The 15,443-nt window shown below is 34.4% G+C and overlaps 1 protein-coding gene across 1 annotated transcript in view; it reads left to right on the top strand.

The window, feature by feature from the left end:
- The window catches only part of LOC110456164 (WNT1-inducible-signaling pathway protein 2-like), a 78,779-nt gene extending 70,173 nt beyond the window's left edge, over nt 1–8,606 (top strand). Inside the window, exons 3-5 of the mRNA XM_021506734.1 lie at nt 97–387; nt 4,278–4,456; nt 8,311–8,606. Of these exons, the coding sequence (XP_021362409.1) occupies nt 97–387; nt 4,278–4,456; nt 8,311–8,583 (743 nt within the window). The 3' untranslated portion in view covers nt 8,584–8,606. The remainder of the gene's footprint in view (nt 1–96; nt 388–4,277; nt 4,457–8,310) is intronic.
- The last annotated feature ends 6,837 nt before the right edge of the window (nt 8,607–15,443 follow it).

The following is a 15,443-nucleotide window of genomic DNA, read 5'->3' as shown; positions in this document are numbered from 1 at the left end:
AACATTAGATAACAGAAACAAAACTAAAGTGCATTGCCTAATACTTCTACGAGAACCTCTGCAGGGTAAAAACATCTATTGTTATTTATATTGCAGCATTTGTAGCAAAGCCATGTTTTGTAAATGGACAGGAATACAAAGATGGCGAAAAATTCAAACCAGATTGTCGGCGATTATGCACGTGCCAAAACGGCAAGTACGGTTGCGTAAACCTCTGTCCCCAGGAGGACTTCCGACCCGGGGTCAAACACTGCCCAAACTCACGTCTGACTGAGGTTAGGGACATGTGCTGCATGGAATGGACGTGTTACCAGGAACAGACGATTAAGTCACCGCGACATGCTGCACTGCAGAGCGCAAACCTAGTGCTACCCAACGCCAACCAGCGTACGTAACGGCTCCAACGTCATTGTGACGACCTAGTGATAAATAATTCTTTAAATATGATTTAATTACAAGAATAAAATGTAGAAAGGTTGTCCAGTGCATTAGTTCCTCCTATTCTATCCTCACAGAAGCCACTTGTATAGTTATTTAAGGTAAAGGGTACCACCCCATCAGTTATAATCACGAAGAAGAGTTCTACTCGGAGTTGATTCGGCTTGGAGTAATCTCCCCTCTATTATAGAAGATGAAGCAGCCCAAAAGGAATACTTCTGGCGTAGAGCAATTATCCCTGTCAAGCTTTCATTGCTTTGCCGGCCATAAATTGCACACCCTCTTTGATACTTTGCAGTCATAATTCTTAGATAACATCATTGTCAAAAGGTATGCTTTGTAATGTAAAAGAATTGAGTTCGACCCCTACTGTTTTTGTTTTCTCGTTAATTTCTATATTTAAACATTCAAATTTAGAACAACTGTAATGCCGTATATGCATGGCAACCTTTTTTTTCAAAAGGTTATAAACAATAAACAAATATTTCATAAAAGTGACAATGAAAAGATTATATTTTTATTTTTTGGTTTTCTTTACCTTCAACACTTTTTAATGTATTACATCAACATGGATCAACTACAAACAACTTGTCTTTTTCTTATCATTCTCAGCAAAATTGAGGGTAGGTACGTTTTAGTGGCAAATGAAATGAATTAATATAATCTATCACTCCAGTGTGATGAAATCAGAGAAATCGAACAACAAAACTAGATATGGTGGTTTTTTAATTAGTAATATTTTTTTTGACAAAAAAATGAATTCAATGTATACATTTTATCTAACATTAACTTGCTTTGTCCCCAATTTGGCCAAGTGGTTAGGGCAGGCGTCACTAGCCCTCCATCACTGGGCCGCGGGTTCGAGATCTACGTGGGTCAGTCGCCCGGTACATTAACTGGACGGAGGTCGGTGGGTTTTCTCCGGGAACTCCGGTTTTCCTCCTCCACCAAAACCTGGNTCAGTCGCCCGGTACATTAACTGGACGGAGGTCGGTGGGTTTTCTCTGGGAACTCCGGTTTTCCTCCTCCACCAAAACCTGACATGTCCTTAAATAACCATAGCTCTTATTAGGATGTAAAACACAAACAACCCGAACTAAACCCAAATTCGGTTCGGGGAAAGAAAACAAAAATGTTCATCTATGTAAGTATGAGATGACGAAAATTGTCCTCTTGCGCAGTGTCTTCTACTTGGAAGATATTGGGAAAACCAAACTCGATCGGCTGCCCCCGTTGTTACACTTGCGTTGCAGCCGTGTAACAAAACATGATGTTTAACTCCAAGGACCCTCTAAGTATTTGTTATTGTTAATGCGCGTTGCATATTTATTAAGTTGTCATTTTGATAAGATGTCCTTTCTTTAAGAAAAACAAATTACAATAATTTGCCAATATGAAACATTTTACGTCTCAACAATGAAAGGTAAGTCATATCTATATTTGAATCGGTTAAATACGTCACAGGTTCCATCTATCCTTTGTCTTTAGATGTATGTTAAGAATATGGACTAATTTTTGCTCAAATGTAGAGATTGTCACACACTTCCCCAAACCCATCCCCACCCCTCGCTGCCCTCACGATATCTAAGAAATCTATATAGCTTAATTTTTGCGGATACAAAACAAAACACTATTGATCACGACTTGTGCAATATTCATAGCTTGAAGTTCTTAACAAATACGTTAAGGTGTCTGGTAAGATCTACCTGAGTGGATACTGAGGTAACGAGTGTTCATCCTCTTATACCAGAGTTTTCGAACTATTGATTTATAAAAGCTATTTTATACTGGAATACTAAACATATGAGACTAAAACGTCTCTATAGATTACTATAATATATCATTCTTTTGTGATATCGTAAGAAAATTTCAACCTGATGGTTAGAGTTTTCAAAATTTATCGCGAGGCTTTGCCGATCGCTTAACTTCAAAAGACATTTCATATGGGTTGAAAATGCCCCTTTTCGTCACAAAAGAGCAGTGATGTTCCACTCACACGTTCCTACCCTAAAAATAGCATGACGCTACACTGATACACATGTTTTGTTGACGCGATGGTGACGTTTTCAGAATTATGACACATGCAAGCTGTCTTTCCTTAAGTAGGTCGAGACAGAATTATGTTTTCCCTTGAGGAAACGGGAATGCACCTGTAAAGAACAAATATCGAACACTAGTGTTGGTCAGGCGATGGTAATCCAACTCACAGTGGGATCGAGATAACGTTAGTTGTAGTGATTAACTTGGACTTGTGGTTAATTACGCTTTATGCGTTGCATTGTTACATTGTAACATAGAAATAGCAATCAGTGTCATATTGGCAAAGCGTCTTAACAGTGCACAGAATGCCTACTAAAGTACAGATTAAATTAATCAGATCGTTATCGATCCTGAATCACGTGACAATACCAATTGTGTTGATAAAGGAAAATGAGTCTGTGCATTCGAATTGCCGACCCTGCAAGTTTTTTAACATTTCACAAAACAACTGCATGAGATAGGAAATGATGAAAATACTTGAAATTAAATAACTTTTAATTCAAATATGCCATCGGCATTTTCTTCTTACAAATATGTCAGTATTCAGACGATACACTGTAGCGTGATTGTAATTATTTAGAATCTTCTATAATAATGAGAAAATAGAATTTATTAGTGGTATGTCCCCGAGCAGTGCACTGCACCGTCTTGCATGCAATGGAAGCGACATCGATATTACCAAGTTATAGTAAGGTGGGGAAACCGAGGGACAGCGTTGTAATTGTATATTGTACAAGGGTAGGGTCGTCATCAGATAGCGGTGAAATCACATCGTATCATTGTATGTGACCAAAGTTTCCCGGGACTGTAGTGTACTCTCCAACAAGAACAGCTCGCCTCTCTTTTGTTGTCGTCCTTGCTAATCTTACAACACAGGGTCAATTTCAAACGCAGCGAAGCATATTAAATGTATAATAATCGGTATCGGTTAATTTAAGTGGGCTGATTTAACATAGTTAATGATGAATACGTTGTATTAGGGCGTGGATTTCCAGGGGAATCGGAGCTACCACAGTATACGATGGTAGTGTGGCGTTGGAATAAGAATGAGAGTGGACTCTCAGGGAAATAGGTGTAGCCACAATAAACGTGAACAGGAGGATGGGATTGGGGATGGAAGTTTACTCTCAAGGATAGTGGTGATATCACAATTTATGAGGAGGTGATTCCCAGGGATAACGTTATATATCACTTTGAACAGGCCTCGGAGTCTCGCGAAAAAATAGTGCTATTGCATTGTGTGCGGGTTTCCACACCCAGAGACAGTTAACGTAGTTACAATATGAGGGGTGAGGATGGGAGGGAGAAGGGAGGCTGAGTGTATTTCCTATGAGATGTAATTGCATTTTATTAGGGCTAGGATTCACAGAAGCAGCATTATTATGACTTTGTATGGGACATTCTCTGGAACAAAATGCCCATAGACAAAAAAATACTTACATTGTACTACAATATGCAGGACAAGGATCCTACACAAAAGTTATGATGATATTGAAGTCCACATTTATTCCGTGAGAAACGGTACAAATAAAACCTGGTCTGCATGTTTAATTTATTCACAGCATGTATTGTCTCTTTAAACGAAACTCCATTGTTAGGTCTACCTTTTTAAAATAAATGATGACGGACTTAGGCAGTAGCAGCTTTATTGAACTAGACATATTGCCCATATCCGAAGGCGATCTTTTTTGTTTGCAAAACAATTATTTACTCGCCCGGTTACTTTGCACTTTTGCTACATATCTCTCCGTACATGTTCTCATTCATATATTTGATATACGCTGAATGTTTGATTACAGAATCGGAGTCAAACATACAATCCACAACACCATATCCAGAATGCAGAGATAAAGACAAAAATTGGAGCCCGTGCTCAGTGACATGTGGAGTTGGAACATCTACACGTGCATGTGGACAAACGGAGCGGCAAACCCGCCTGTGTTATCTCCGGCCCTGCGGGATGAACGTCACGACACTGGTAAGTGTTTACGTAAAATGTGATGTCGACACAAACACACGTGTTCCTTTATGTCTTAAAATGACATTTCAATCAAATCATCGTTAAGTAAATCAAACGAAGCCGTGAAAGTAAGATGTGACAACGGGAATGACTAACAAACATATTCAACCAACCGCTAGCCCAATCAGGATGTAGACATATATAAAAGTAAACAGTTTTGCGTTATTACTTCTATCTCAATTACAAATTAAGCAATATTTTTTTTATTTTTTTTTAAATAAATGAGTTTAACATGTATATCAACTAAACATCAATTTACTTGAATATCAACTATTTCTTAATCACGCTTGGTTTTGTTAACTGCTGTAGATTTTGTCAAAATGCACTCGATTTTATTGAATTTCCCATGGTATCATAATGAAATATAAGCTTGATATTTCATTAAATAAAAAAAGGAAATTAATTAGCAAGACAATACGGTCTCGTGACATACGTTTGCTTAATGTTTGTTTCATCTCCATGGTTTCCCTAAAATGGTTACATCCTCGATGCTTGTTACGTCACAAATTAAGAATGAAACCTCCATCGGCACATCAGTACATACTTATATTTCTCATTCTTTGAAGTGTTTTAATTGAGTAGAAAATTTAATCTATTAATCAAAATCAGGCCGAAAAGAAATATCCAACGTTCCAAGTATGACGTAATGGTAACGATGACGGCAATATTTTGGCTATTTATAACTGATATGAATGCCGTCTGAATTCGTTATGCGTATACATTAGTAAATATAACATATTACATCCCCAGCGTTTGTCACGTTTCCAGCGTGTGTTACGTCACCATAATGCCAGGTTCATCATGCGTACTACAGCCCTAACGTGTATACATAGTTTAGATAAATACCAATGATGTTTATTCAGTATGTGCATCACTACCCATAGTGTCCTTGTGCACGGGTTAGGTGGGTTATGGCTGACATTGACCGCTGGTCAGTCTGGGTCGATGTCAATCGTACAACATTACTCACATTTTGCTTTCTTGAGAACGGATAGGTTGTCACTCTTTTAGACGTACTGCAAACAACCTATGAAGATAACTCTCCTCAAGGCCTGCCTGTACGGCAGTTACTACGACTGGAATGAATAGTCTATATTCGAATTATTCCACAGTGATGATACGCTTCAATACACATGTGTAAGACCCGTCAGCTCGAAGTCAGGTGTCATACAAATGTATGTATTGAACTGTCTACGTAAATCGTTCGTGAGAAAAGCCATATTGTTTGTATAATTTCAGAACAGTTATTTTTGGAATTATGTTTGTTTACAAAATGAACTGCATGGCCAGTAGATTTCAACTATAATTGGCCAACCAACACTTTATATTCCATTTGCTCTATTCACAAAGATCGATACATACAAGAACAATGTATATCGGTTTGCTTTCACTGTCCGTTTTAGCAAAAAAAACACCAAGAATATAAAAAGATTAAAAGCAGACGAGTTTCTAACTGCACATGTAACATGCTACATGTACCAATAACGTTATACAAGTGCGTCTTTCCGCTTATACGCAAGTTGCTGTGACGTTCACTTTTGACATGACCTGTGCGCCTAGCAAATCGTATGTAAATACTGTTTTTTAATGAGTTTTGCGCATACAAAATCATAATTTGTTTGCGTAATCAAATGTTCCAAAACAACATATAAATTGTATGTAAACGTTCGATCACGACTTTGTGCACACACAACATTACGAGTTTGCAGCGCATTTGTTTGAACGTGATCATTTGCTTTACTCACACTGATGAAAGCCTTGTTTACTTTCACCAATGCATGAATGTCCACATCAGACTGTCTAGGCCTGTTTGTAATTATATTTGCCATATCAAGTCGTGTTTGCAAATACTTAGTTTTAAAGTGTTATAACATACTAAAGCATGGCTTGTTTGTTTCTTCAGAACATGACCTCCTTCTGCACACGATACATTCCTTTGTTGTCACAAACAAGTATTCGCCTGGTCTTATTCAATTTGGTACAAACTACTATAGTATGTTTATCTGTCAATGAGCAGATCACACTATGATTCAGTGTCCATGGCACGTGGTTCATGTACGTGTCTGTCTACGACCTTAGTGCCTGGTGACAGTGTTGCAATAGACACAATTGTAACACTGGTCTATGATCAGGAAGAGACTGTCAACTTTTTTTTAAACTAAGATTTTCAGTTCAATGGATTCTTGTGGAAATTCTTACCAACCAGGACAAAATTGTATTATGTACTTTTTAATGTCTATCAAAATGGAGAGTTTGCCAGCCGTTGACCGTTCGTACCTCCGACAAGCACACCAATGCTTCAAGCATGTAATTTTCCTTTCACATGGTGTTATATTGCGTTATATTTCTTTTTATCACGGATCGTTTTTTCCGTAACATCTCGAGAGAACGTCTGGTTCGTCTTCACATGCTAGTATTGATTAGTACGGTGATAAAAAATGTCTACAATTTCAATAGAATCTTAAAGTTCGCTAATTGGTCTTGTTCCGAAGGTATGATGTAATCCTTCGCTCTCTTTAATGTTTTTAGTACGCGATAAACATACATTAAAAATTGTCATTACAGTTTTGTTAAATGTTAAAAAAAATAGCTAATTTGTTTGCCGATCAATTTAAAACACCATAAATATTTATTGAATTTCAGTGCAAAATTGAAGAGTTTCCTTGCGGTTGGAAGGTTTTAAAACCAAAAACAACTATTTCAATTAAAGTTCACACGGAATACAACCTTCTATTTCCTTATTAAAACTAATGACGGTGGGTTTTTTTCCAATTTAAAAGGCTCCAGAGCGATAAAACGTTTACGATATCGAAAATTCTTCTGTAGCAGCGATTTTCCATATAAATCACTGTCAGAAAAATAAGCATATTCGATTACAAATCAGTAGCATTTACTATATTTTTAAATGACTGAAATCGAATTTAAATTCAATTATATTCACATAAGTCGTTCTATTTATTTTCGATAAATGTGTTGATAAAAAGCATTAGGTGAACTTTCTCATAAGGGGTCCTTTTAATTTTCTTTCAACATACCGTACCCAGTGACATTTCATAGCCAGTTCTACTGACGCAGCCTTGACAATTGACTTCATGTTTCATTTAAAGTATTGTAACATTTGTGTATCAGTGTATTCCGTGTTAGCCTAATAGTTCTAAATTTAATCGCTATAAAGCGTTTTATTAACAACCTTTTTGTTTTTTTGTACGTTTTTTGTTTTGTTCAATATTTTTCCCACACATGGCATCACCTCTCAATTTGCAAGGATCACTTTTCTAAAAAATAAATATCAATATCAACTATATTTATTTTTACTATATTAATTTATATCAATGACTTTTGTTGGCCCGGATGTTAGTGCGCGAGGGATATAAATGTGGGAGAAAACCGATAAGCACAGATTGGTATGCATACTGACATGGAAATGTAAGAATTTGGTTAATACACATCCAAATGTGTCGTATAAACTTATAAGCTTCTTTCCGATTGGTCAGTCCGCTGCATAATGACACGTCGCCAGCTCAGGTTACAGATTACTTTACTACGTATGTACGCTTAAGGAAATATAATGTTTCTAAACATATAAGCGTAGTATATTTGTTAAGGTGTGTTCGAATGGGGTAGACGTTGTTTTTCGTTTATATACTGGCGATAAGAACAGGAAAATTGGTTTAAACTCTTGACCTTTTGGTCTCGAGTTCAAACCAAATTTCATGTTCTAATCGCCAGTATAGCCACTCAAAAAAACGTACTATCCCTTAAATGATATCAAAAATCGATTTAATAATTGATGTTTTTGGTCTATATCGCAGGGAAGGAGTAAATGCACACCAACGACACGTACAAAACATAGACGTCATATCGAGTACCAGACACAGGGGCAAAACTGCACGAGCATCAAACCGTTCCGGATGAAGTTCTGCACCACCTGCAAAGATAACCGCTGCTGCTATCCCAGAAGACAACAGACTCGTGACATAGAGTTCCGGTGTGATGGCGGGAGACACACATTTCTAAAGTTTGCTTGGATCAAAAGATGCATGTGCAGCCGGAGGTGTCAAAGAAGAAGGAGGAATGGAGTTTAAGAAGTAAAGATGTATATTGTGAATGGATGACTGAATATCCATCAATCGAGATCACCAAAACAGTACATCCGTAACATTTAGCGATGCCGCACAGGTTCGACATCGGTGCCCAGGTATGTTGTTGAAGCATAGGTACGAAATTGATGCAAATTTTCAGCGTTGACGCGTCGATACGACAGACTAACAAATATAACAAGGCGTCAGAACGAAGTATAGTAATTATTTAAGCCATGCAATGGTGACATTTTTATCGATTCTTTTAAAATCGATCGGTTTAAAATATATTTGCATACTGGTACAGTGTCATTACAGAATAAATCGCACTGTATGATGTTATTGTGTTATGGAAAGACGTCACAACCATTATCTGCCACCTGCCCTAAATATTTTGCTACATTACAAGTTAATATACGTTATTATAAAATAAACAAAATATTTTATTATGCGATTACCATTGTATTTGTGAATTCACCCATGAGATATTTTTGCAAATGAAATCATCTAATATGGCTTGTTTTGACGTCATAAAGGATAAATGACGCCATATATTTCAAATTATATATTATGACGTCAACTTATAGGTACAATAGCTTAGAACAAAATGGAAGACTATTTAGCTTCAAGAATGACATTAAAACATCAATTTGAGTTTGTTTAGAGAGTGGATAAAATATCCAATCGATTTTAAAATATTTTGTCATTTTTCACTTTTGTTAGATTAAAAAAATTCTCTGATTACGCAAGACATCTTTTCACAAATCACATTGGAGTTACATCTACCTGCCTCGTTAAACTCTAAAAGCCGTAGATGTATCAAATTCGATAAAAACGCGAGTTTCTTGTTTTTTCATGGTTTGATTAAGTGACTGGGAACTATGGATAAGATTTCTGAAAATTAGTCTCGTATTCAAGTTATTACCAGCCGGAGATCGACGCATGTTTCCTGACTTTGGTGATGCTGAAACTGTTAATGCTTTAAGATAACAAGGTAAAGCGAATATGTAATATAAGTATCTAAAAGGAACTAGGTCATGTCTTCTTTGCTACGAATCCATCAACTATACCCATATTTAGACAATCTGTTACGGTTCAGCTTATGTTTGTTTACTTGTTAGTAATCTGATGGTATCTCCTATGAAAAGATATATAAAATATTCAAACTTCCCTATCAAAACTCTTTCTTATTAAATCTATTTGAGTGTAAATATCTTTTTTTTATCTAACTTAAATATTTGGTTTATATCAGATTAGATTCCAATACATTTCAATGAAGGTTTTAAAGGTTTAATAAAATAAGTCATCGAGCATGAATTACAAATAAGTTTCGCAAACAAATTTATTTGCAAAACACAGAAATTAACAGACTTGAAAGCAAACAAACCTTGAACCTTCCTATCATCTGTACACTGGTAGATATATGTTAACCAGAAATAATACTTCAGATGTGCTGTTCAATACGACATTATAATGCGTCTTATGCCACCGCACTACAGTAAGATGTAAGATGATGCTGTAATACGGAAGTGGGATTTGTGATGTTATCTTGCTTCATTGAGATATGATGTGATGTCAAATACCACAGTAAGATGTTGAATAATGTCACCATACTACAGTAAGACTTAAAATGATGTTATCTAAGTACAGTATGTTTGAGATGTTAAATACTACAGTAAGATGTCGTATGATGTCACCATGCTACAGTAAGACTTAAGTTGATGTCAAGTTTGAGATGCCAAATACTACAGTAACATGTCGTATGATGTCACCATACTGCAGTTAGATTTAAGTTGATGTCATCGTACGACAGTCAGTTTAACATGTCAAATACTACTTTAAGAAGTCGTATGATGTCACCATAATATAGTAAGACATAAGTTGATGTTAAGTTTGAGATGTCAAATACTACAGGTAGACGTCGTTTGATGTCACCGAACTAGGTAAGATGTTAGATGATGACAAACTTCCATAATAAGATTTGGGATGCCATCGTTCTAGTGAGATGTGATGTGATGTCCTGATATTAAAGTCAGATGTGATGTTCAATACAACAGTGATATGTAGTATGATGTCACCGTACTTCAGTAAGATTTAAGATGATGCCATCTTACTACAGTGAGTTTGAGATGTCGGATACTTCAGTTAGATGTCGTAAAATGTCATCATACGTAGATTTGAGATGTCACTGTACTATAGTGAAATGGAATGGAATGTCAAATACTATAGTTAGCTATCGTGCATGTTTAATGTCACCATTCTAAAGAAACAAGTTGTATGACGTCATCATACTTCACTTAGATGTTATCGTGAAAGAACATACGGAAATTTTATATATAATCAGTATGTCGCTGTGTATTTTGTCTTAAATGTTTATGTACATTAAATATGAAACCAATATCTTTCATTTTATGCATATCATTGTACGTTTTTATGTTTCATTAATGCCGAGAAATTGAATTGAACAATGTCTCTGTCAACAAAATGTGTATATAATCAAAAACGCACAAAGTTGAATTGCGTGCTATTTTCAATGTTTCTATCTAGTAGAAATACATTTGTTTAATGTTTGTAAATAGTATCACTGTGAATAATCCTATCCATTTAAACATGTAGTTTATAAATATAATTATATTGATAATAAGATATCGTTGTACTATAAAATATGTGGTTTTCCACACGAGTTGTTTCTGTAATTTAAGTGTAACAAGGTTTGTCTTCATCAAAGATTTGAGTTTGAGGAGGCATTTTCTGTTAGGTTTTTTGCGATTTTTATAATACAAATAATAGTTTGACATTAAATCATGCACAAATCACTTACAAACAACGGAAACTCGAATTGATTCAATTATTCATTATGCTTTATTTTGAATAAAGTTTAACTTTCCAGAACAGTAGCCCAATGTCGCCAAACATTATAAGCTCACAGAGAATATATTGCAGGTAAAAAAGAACTCTTCGCTTTAATTGAACTGTAATACTATTGCTGTCATTATTTGAAAGTAGGTGAGGGCCAGGAAGATAACAGATGTTGTTCTGTGTTAAGTTTGATGGTTAACTTCAGAATACATTGTACTTTAATTTTATTTGTTACCTGTATTTATCACCTTTACTTTGACAGTATCTTTATATTTTTAACAAAAGTAACTGAACACAACAGACCCTAAGATAACACTTTATGACATTACTGATGCATGTTTATATAATACAACAGACCCTAAGATAACACAATATGATATTACTGATACATGTTTATATAAAACAACAGACCCTAAGATAACATAATATGATATTACTGATACATGGTTATATAAAACAACAGACCTTAAGATAACACAATATGATATCACTGATACATGTTTATATAAAACAACAGACCCTAAGATAACACTTTATGACATCACTGATACATGGACGTCATGATTATATAAAACAACAGACCCTAAGATAACACAATATGATATTACTGATACATATTTATATAAAACAACAGTCCCTAGGATAACATTATATGATATTACTAATACATGGTTATATAAAACAACAGACCCTAAGATAACACAATATGATATCACTGATACATGTTTATATAAAAAAACAGACCCTAAGATACCACAATATGATATTACTGACACATGTTTATGTAAAACAACAGACCCTAAGTTAACATAATATGATACAACTGACACATGTTTATGTAAAACAACAGACCCTAAGTTAACATAATATGATACAACTGATGCATGTTTATATAAAAAAACAGACCCTAAGATAACACACTATGATATTACTGATACATGGGTATATAAAACAACAGCCCCTAAGATAACACACTATGATATTACTGATACATGATTATATAAAACAACGGACCCTAAGATAACATAATATGATACAACTGACACATGTTTATGTAAAACAACAGACCCCAAGATAACACTTTATGACATCACTGATACATGGGCGTCATGATTATATAAAACAACGGACCCTAAGATAACATAATATGATACAACTGATACATGTTTATATAAAACAACAGACCCTAAGATAACACAATATGACATTACTCATGAATGTTTATATATTTGATGTTCGAAATTACACAATATCATTAATCAATCTTACATCCTTTTTTCCTTTGAATTTGTTGTCTGTTTACAATTGTAGCTAACGTTACGATAACATGCACCCGGTTTGGTATAATAAAACTATTTCAAATTAGAAATGCCGTTCTGTTTTGGTTTCCCCAGTGCATCTCGAGAAGACATGGATATTGAACACAATTATGATTAATGTATAGACCGCGTGAGATATTTCTAGTCATTGGGATTGTTCCAGATCCTTGTTGGTATAGCAGGTTTGCATAGAGACGACACGAACTCCAGTATGTTTCATACTGACAAATTTTAATTACCTGTATAACGATAGCATGTACAAGAGACAAGGCTAACAAAAATATTCATATATGACAATAATCATTTGTGGGAAAGGAATAGTTAGCTCTTATAACCAAATCACTTTGAAGCCAATACCTCTTCTACAGTTCAACATCTTAACTCTATTATTGCCAATTCTTATCCTCCAACTGCTGAAATACAATAACGAATTAAATGTAACATTTTCGAAATAAAAATTTTGTAGGCAATTATAAAATATTGTACACTTTTATTGCATTATAGATCGAATAAGGTGATCACGATGTACAATGTTATGGCAAATAAAACATCATCATTGGTGCATTTATGTGATATGCGATCAGAAGATTTATTGCTGAAATTCAGCAAGGGATTTCAAATAAATATACATATAATACCATCTATTGTAAGAGCAATCTCTATTACATAATGCCTATTTTTTTATGGAAAAAATAGACCATACGCTTACGCGAGAAATAAGATGTTCGTACGAATATTTTACATACAAAGCAATAAAATTATTAGAGTTCAATGTTCTTTTTCACATTTTCCATTTTTCAAAATGTAGTATGTATGTAAGTTTTAGCTGGACACAGCGTTAAACATTATACATAAAATATACATACATTGAGTAGCTTTCAAGTACTAAGAAATACGAAGTAAGAGAACAAAATGATTTCGTGTGTTTTATTACCTCAGAAAATACGCAATATCCTCACTCTTTGACACAAAATATATATTTAAAAAGCGATGAAACTAGTTTAACCATCAACTAGCTTTATAACAAACTTATTTTCAACAGAGAGACACATTTGATATGTGTCCGTGTGCAGCAGTAAGCAATACAGATACCAAGCTGTGTTACATATAAAACTTCGTTTGCATAATTAGTAGATCGTCACAACTAAAATATGTTGTATACTGAATTTACATGTCGAAAAGTGTCATTTCAACAAAGTTAGCTTAATTTTGAAACCATTTTTACGTTTCGTTTTTCGACTTTATCTTTTGATATTATTATGGTACTGATATTTTTATTTGTATCAAACAGACAAATATACCGAATCAATGAGTTTTAAGAAACATTATTGGTGTCAGGAAACAGAAAATTAGTTGAAAAATGATTTCTGATGACTTGCTGTTTCCGGTGTAAAGAAAGATAACTCGTGTTTTACATTTCAAGTCTCAAAAAAAATATGTAATAGAGATTTTAGTGATTTATTTGTTTTATTCTGCTATAGTATGTAATAAATTACTTTATTTGATCCGTTTACTGTACAGGTACAGATATATCGGTAAAAGCATTAGTCTGTTGTAGGATAGTTCACTTGTGAAATCAATCATCTTTCAAAACTTTTTGCATGAATACTAACTGCAATGTAATACAGATCCTAAACATATTTTGTGATGAAAGAACCTGTACATCATTAGAAAATTTATTTTAGATAGAGAATGATGCTGATTTCGTGATAGCTTGAATACTAGCTGAAGTGTAATACAGTCCTCAAATATTTTTGCGATTCAGGTATATGTAGCCACATCAATCAAATATAAAGGTTTAGACAAAGTATGATGCTGACTGAATGAACGCTTAAAGTTGACGATTTATTTGTTGATTTTTGTGAATGATATTTTATGGACAGACGAGACAAGACGTAAACGCTATAAATTCCAATAATTGGTCATAAATACAAATAAATTCGCAGAACAGCGACTAGGAATTAGTTTAGCTGAATGTTATCAGATGGAGTTGTAAAGCATGACAAGGATAATTCATCAACATTTGTTTTTAAAGTGTATTCTAAAATATTTGACATCATGTAGAAATTAATTTGAAAAATAATGCCATTTCTATAACACTTTTCATAAAAGAATAGTTCTGAAATTTGTTCGTCCGCTTTACCTTAAACAAATATCTTAGCAAACACTAAACAGGTACATGTATTTAGATAACGAACATCAAACACATTCATTCAACTTACGTAATTTTAAAGAACTTAAACATATATGTATATTGAATATAGAATTAAAAAAAACAATCATTTGTGTAAGATTAAGTCACTATTACTATAACGTGCGACTACAGTGAGACGTTCTATCACGATGTGATCATTTATACATTGACAAACAAGGGACAACGGTGTTCTCATCCTGGCCGATGTTTTCCCGAATTTTAGTCATGGCATACACCTTTCTTTCCCTTTTCCTTAGCCATATGTACTCCTTATCTTTGTCATCGTTATTGACAAGAAAGATCAGCTTAATTGTTATGATATTATTCATGAGATGTATGATCACATATCAACTCAAAGTTTCTTACCTCACCAACTCAACTCATATTTTAGATACTTTAGAAATAATTGCTCTTTTCGTATTCGATGACCACCTCAGAGTAATGATTTCGTCCTAATCGGCGATAGTAAATTGAAATCTGAATTTGCAACAAAA

This window comes from Mizuhopecten yessoensis, unplaced genomic scaffold (genome assembly GCF_002113885.1).
Source record: "Mizuhopecten yessoensis strain PY_sf001 unplaced genomic scaffold, ASM211388v2 scaffold8537, whole genome shotgun sequence".
Lineage (NCBI taxonomy): Eukaryota > Metazoa > Mollusca > Bivalvia > Pectinida > Pectinidae > Mizuhopecten > Mizuhopecten yessoensis.
Note: the sequence above shows the minus strand (reverse complement) of the source record. Positions and strands in the feature narration are given on the sequence as shown.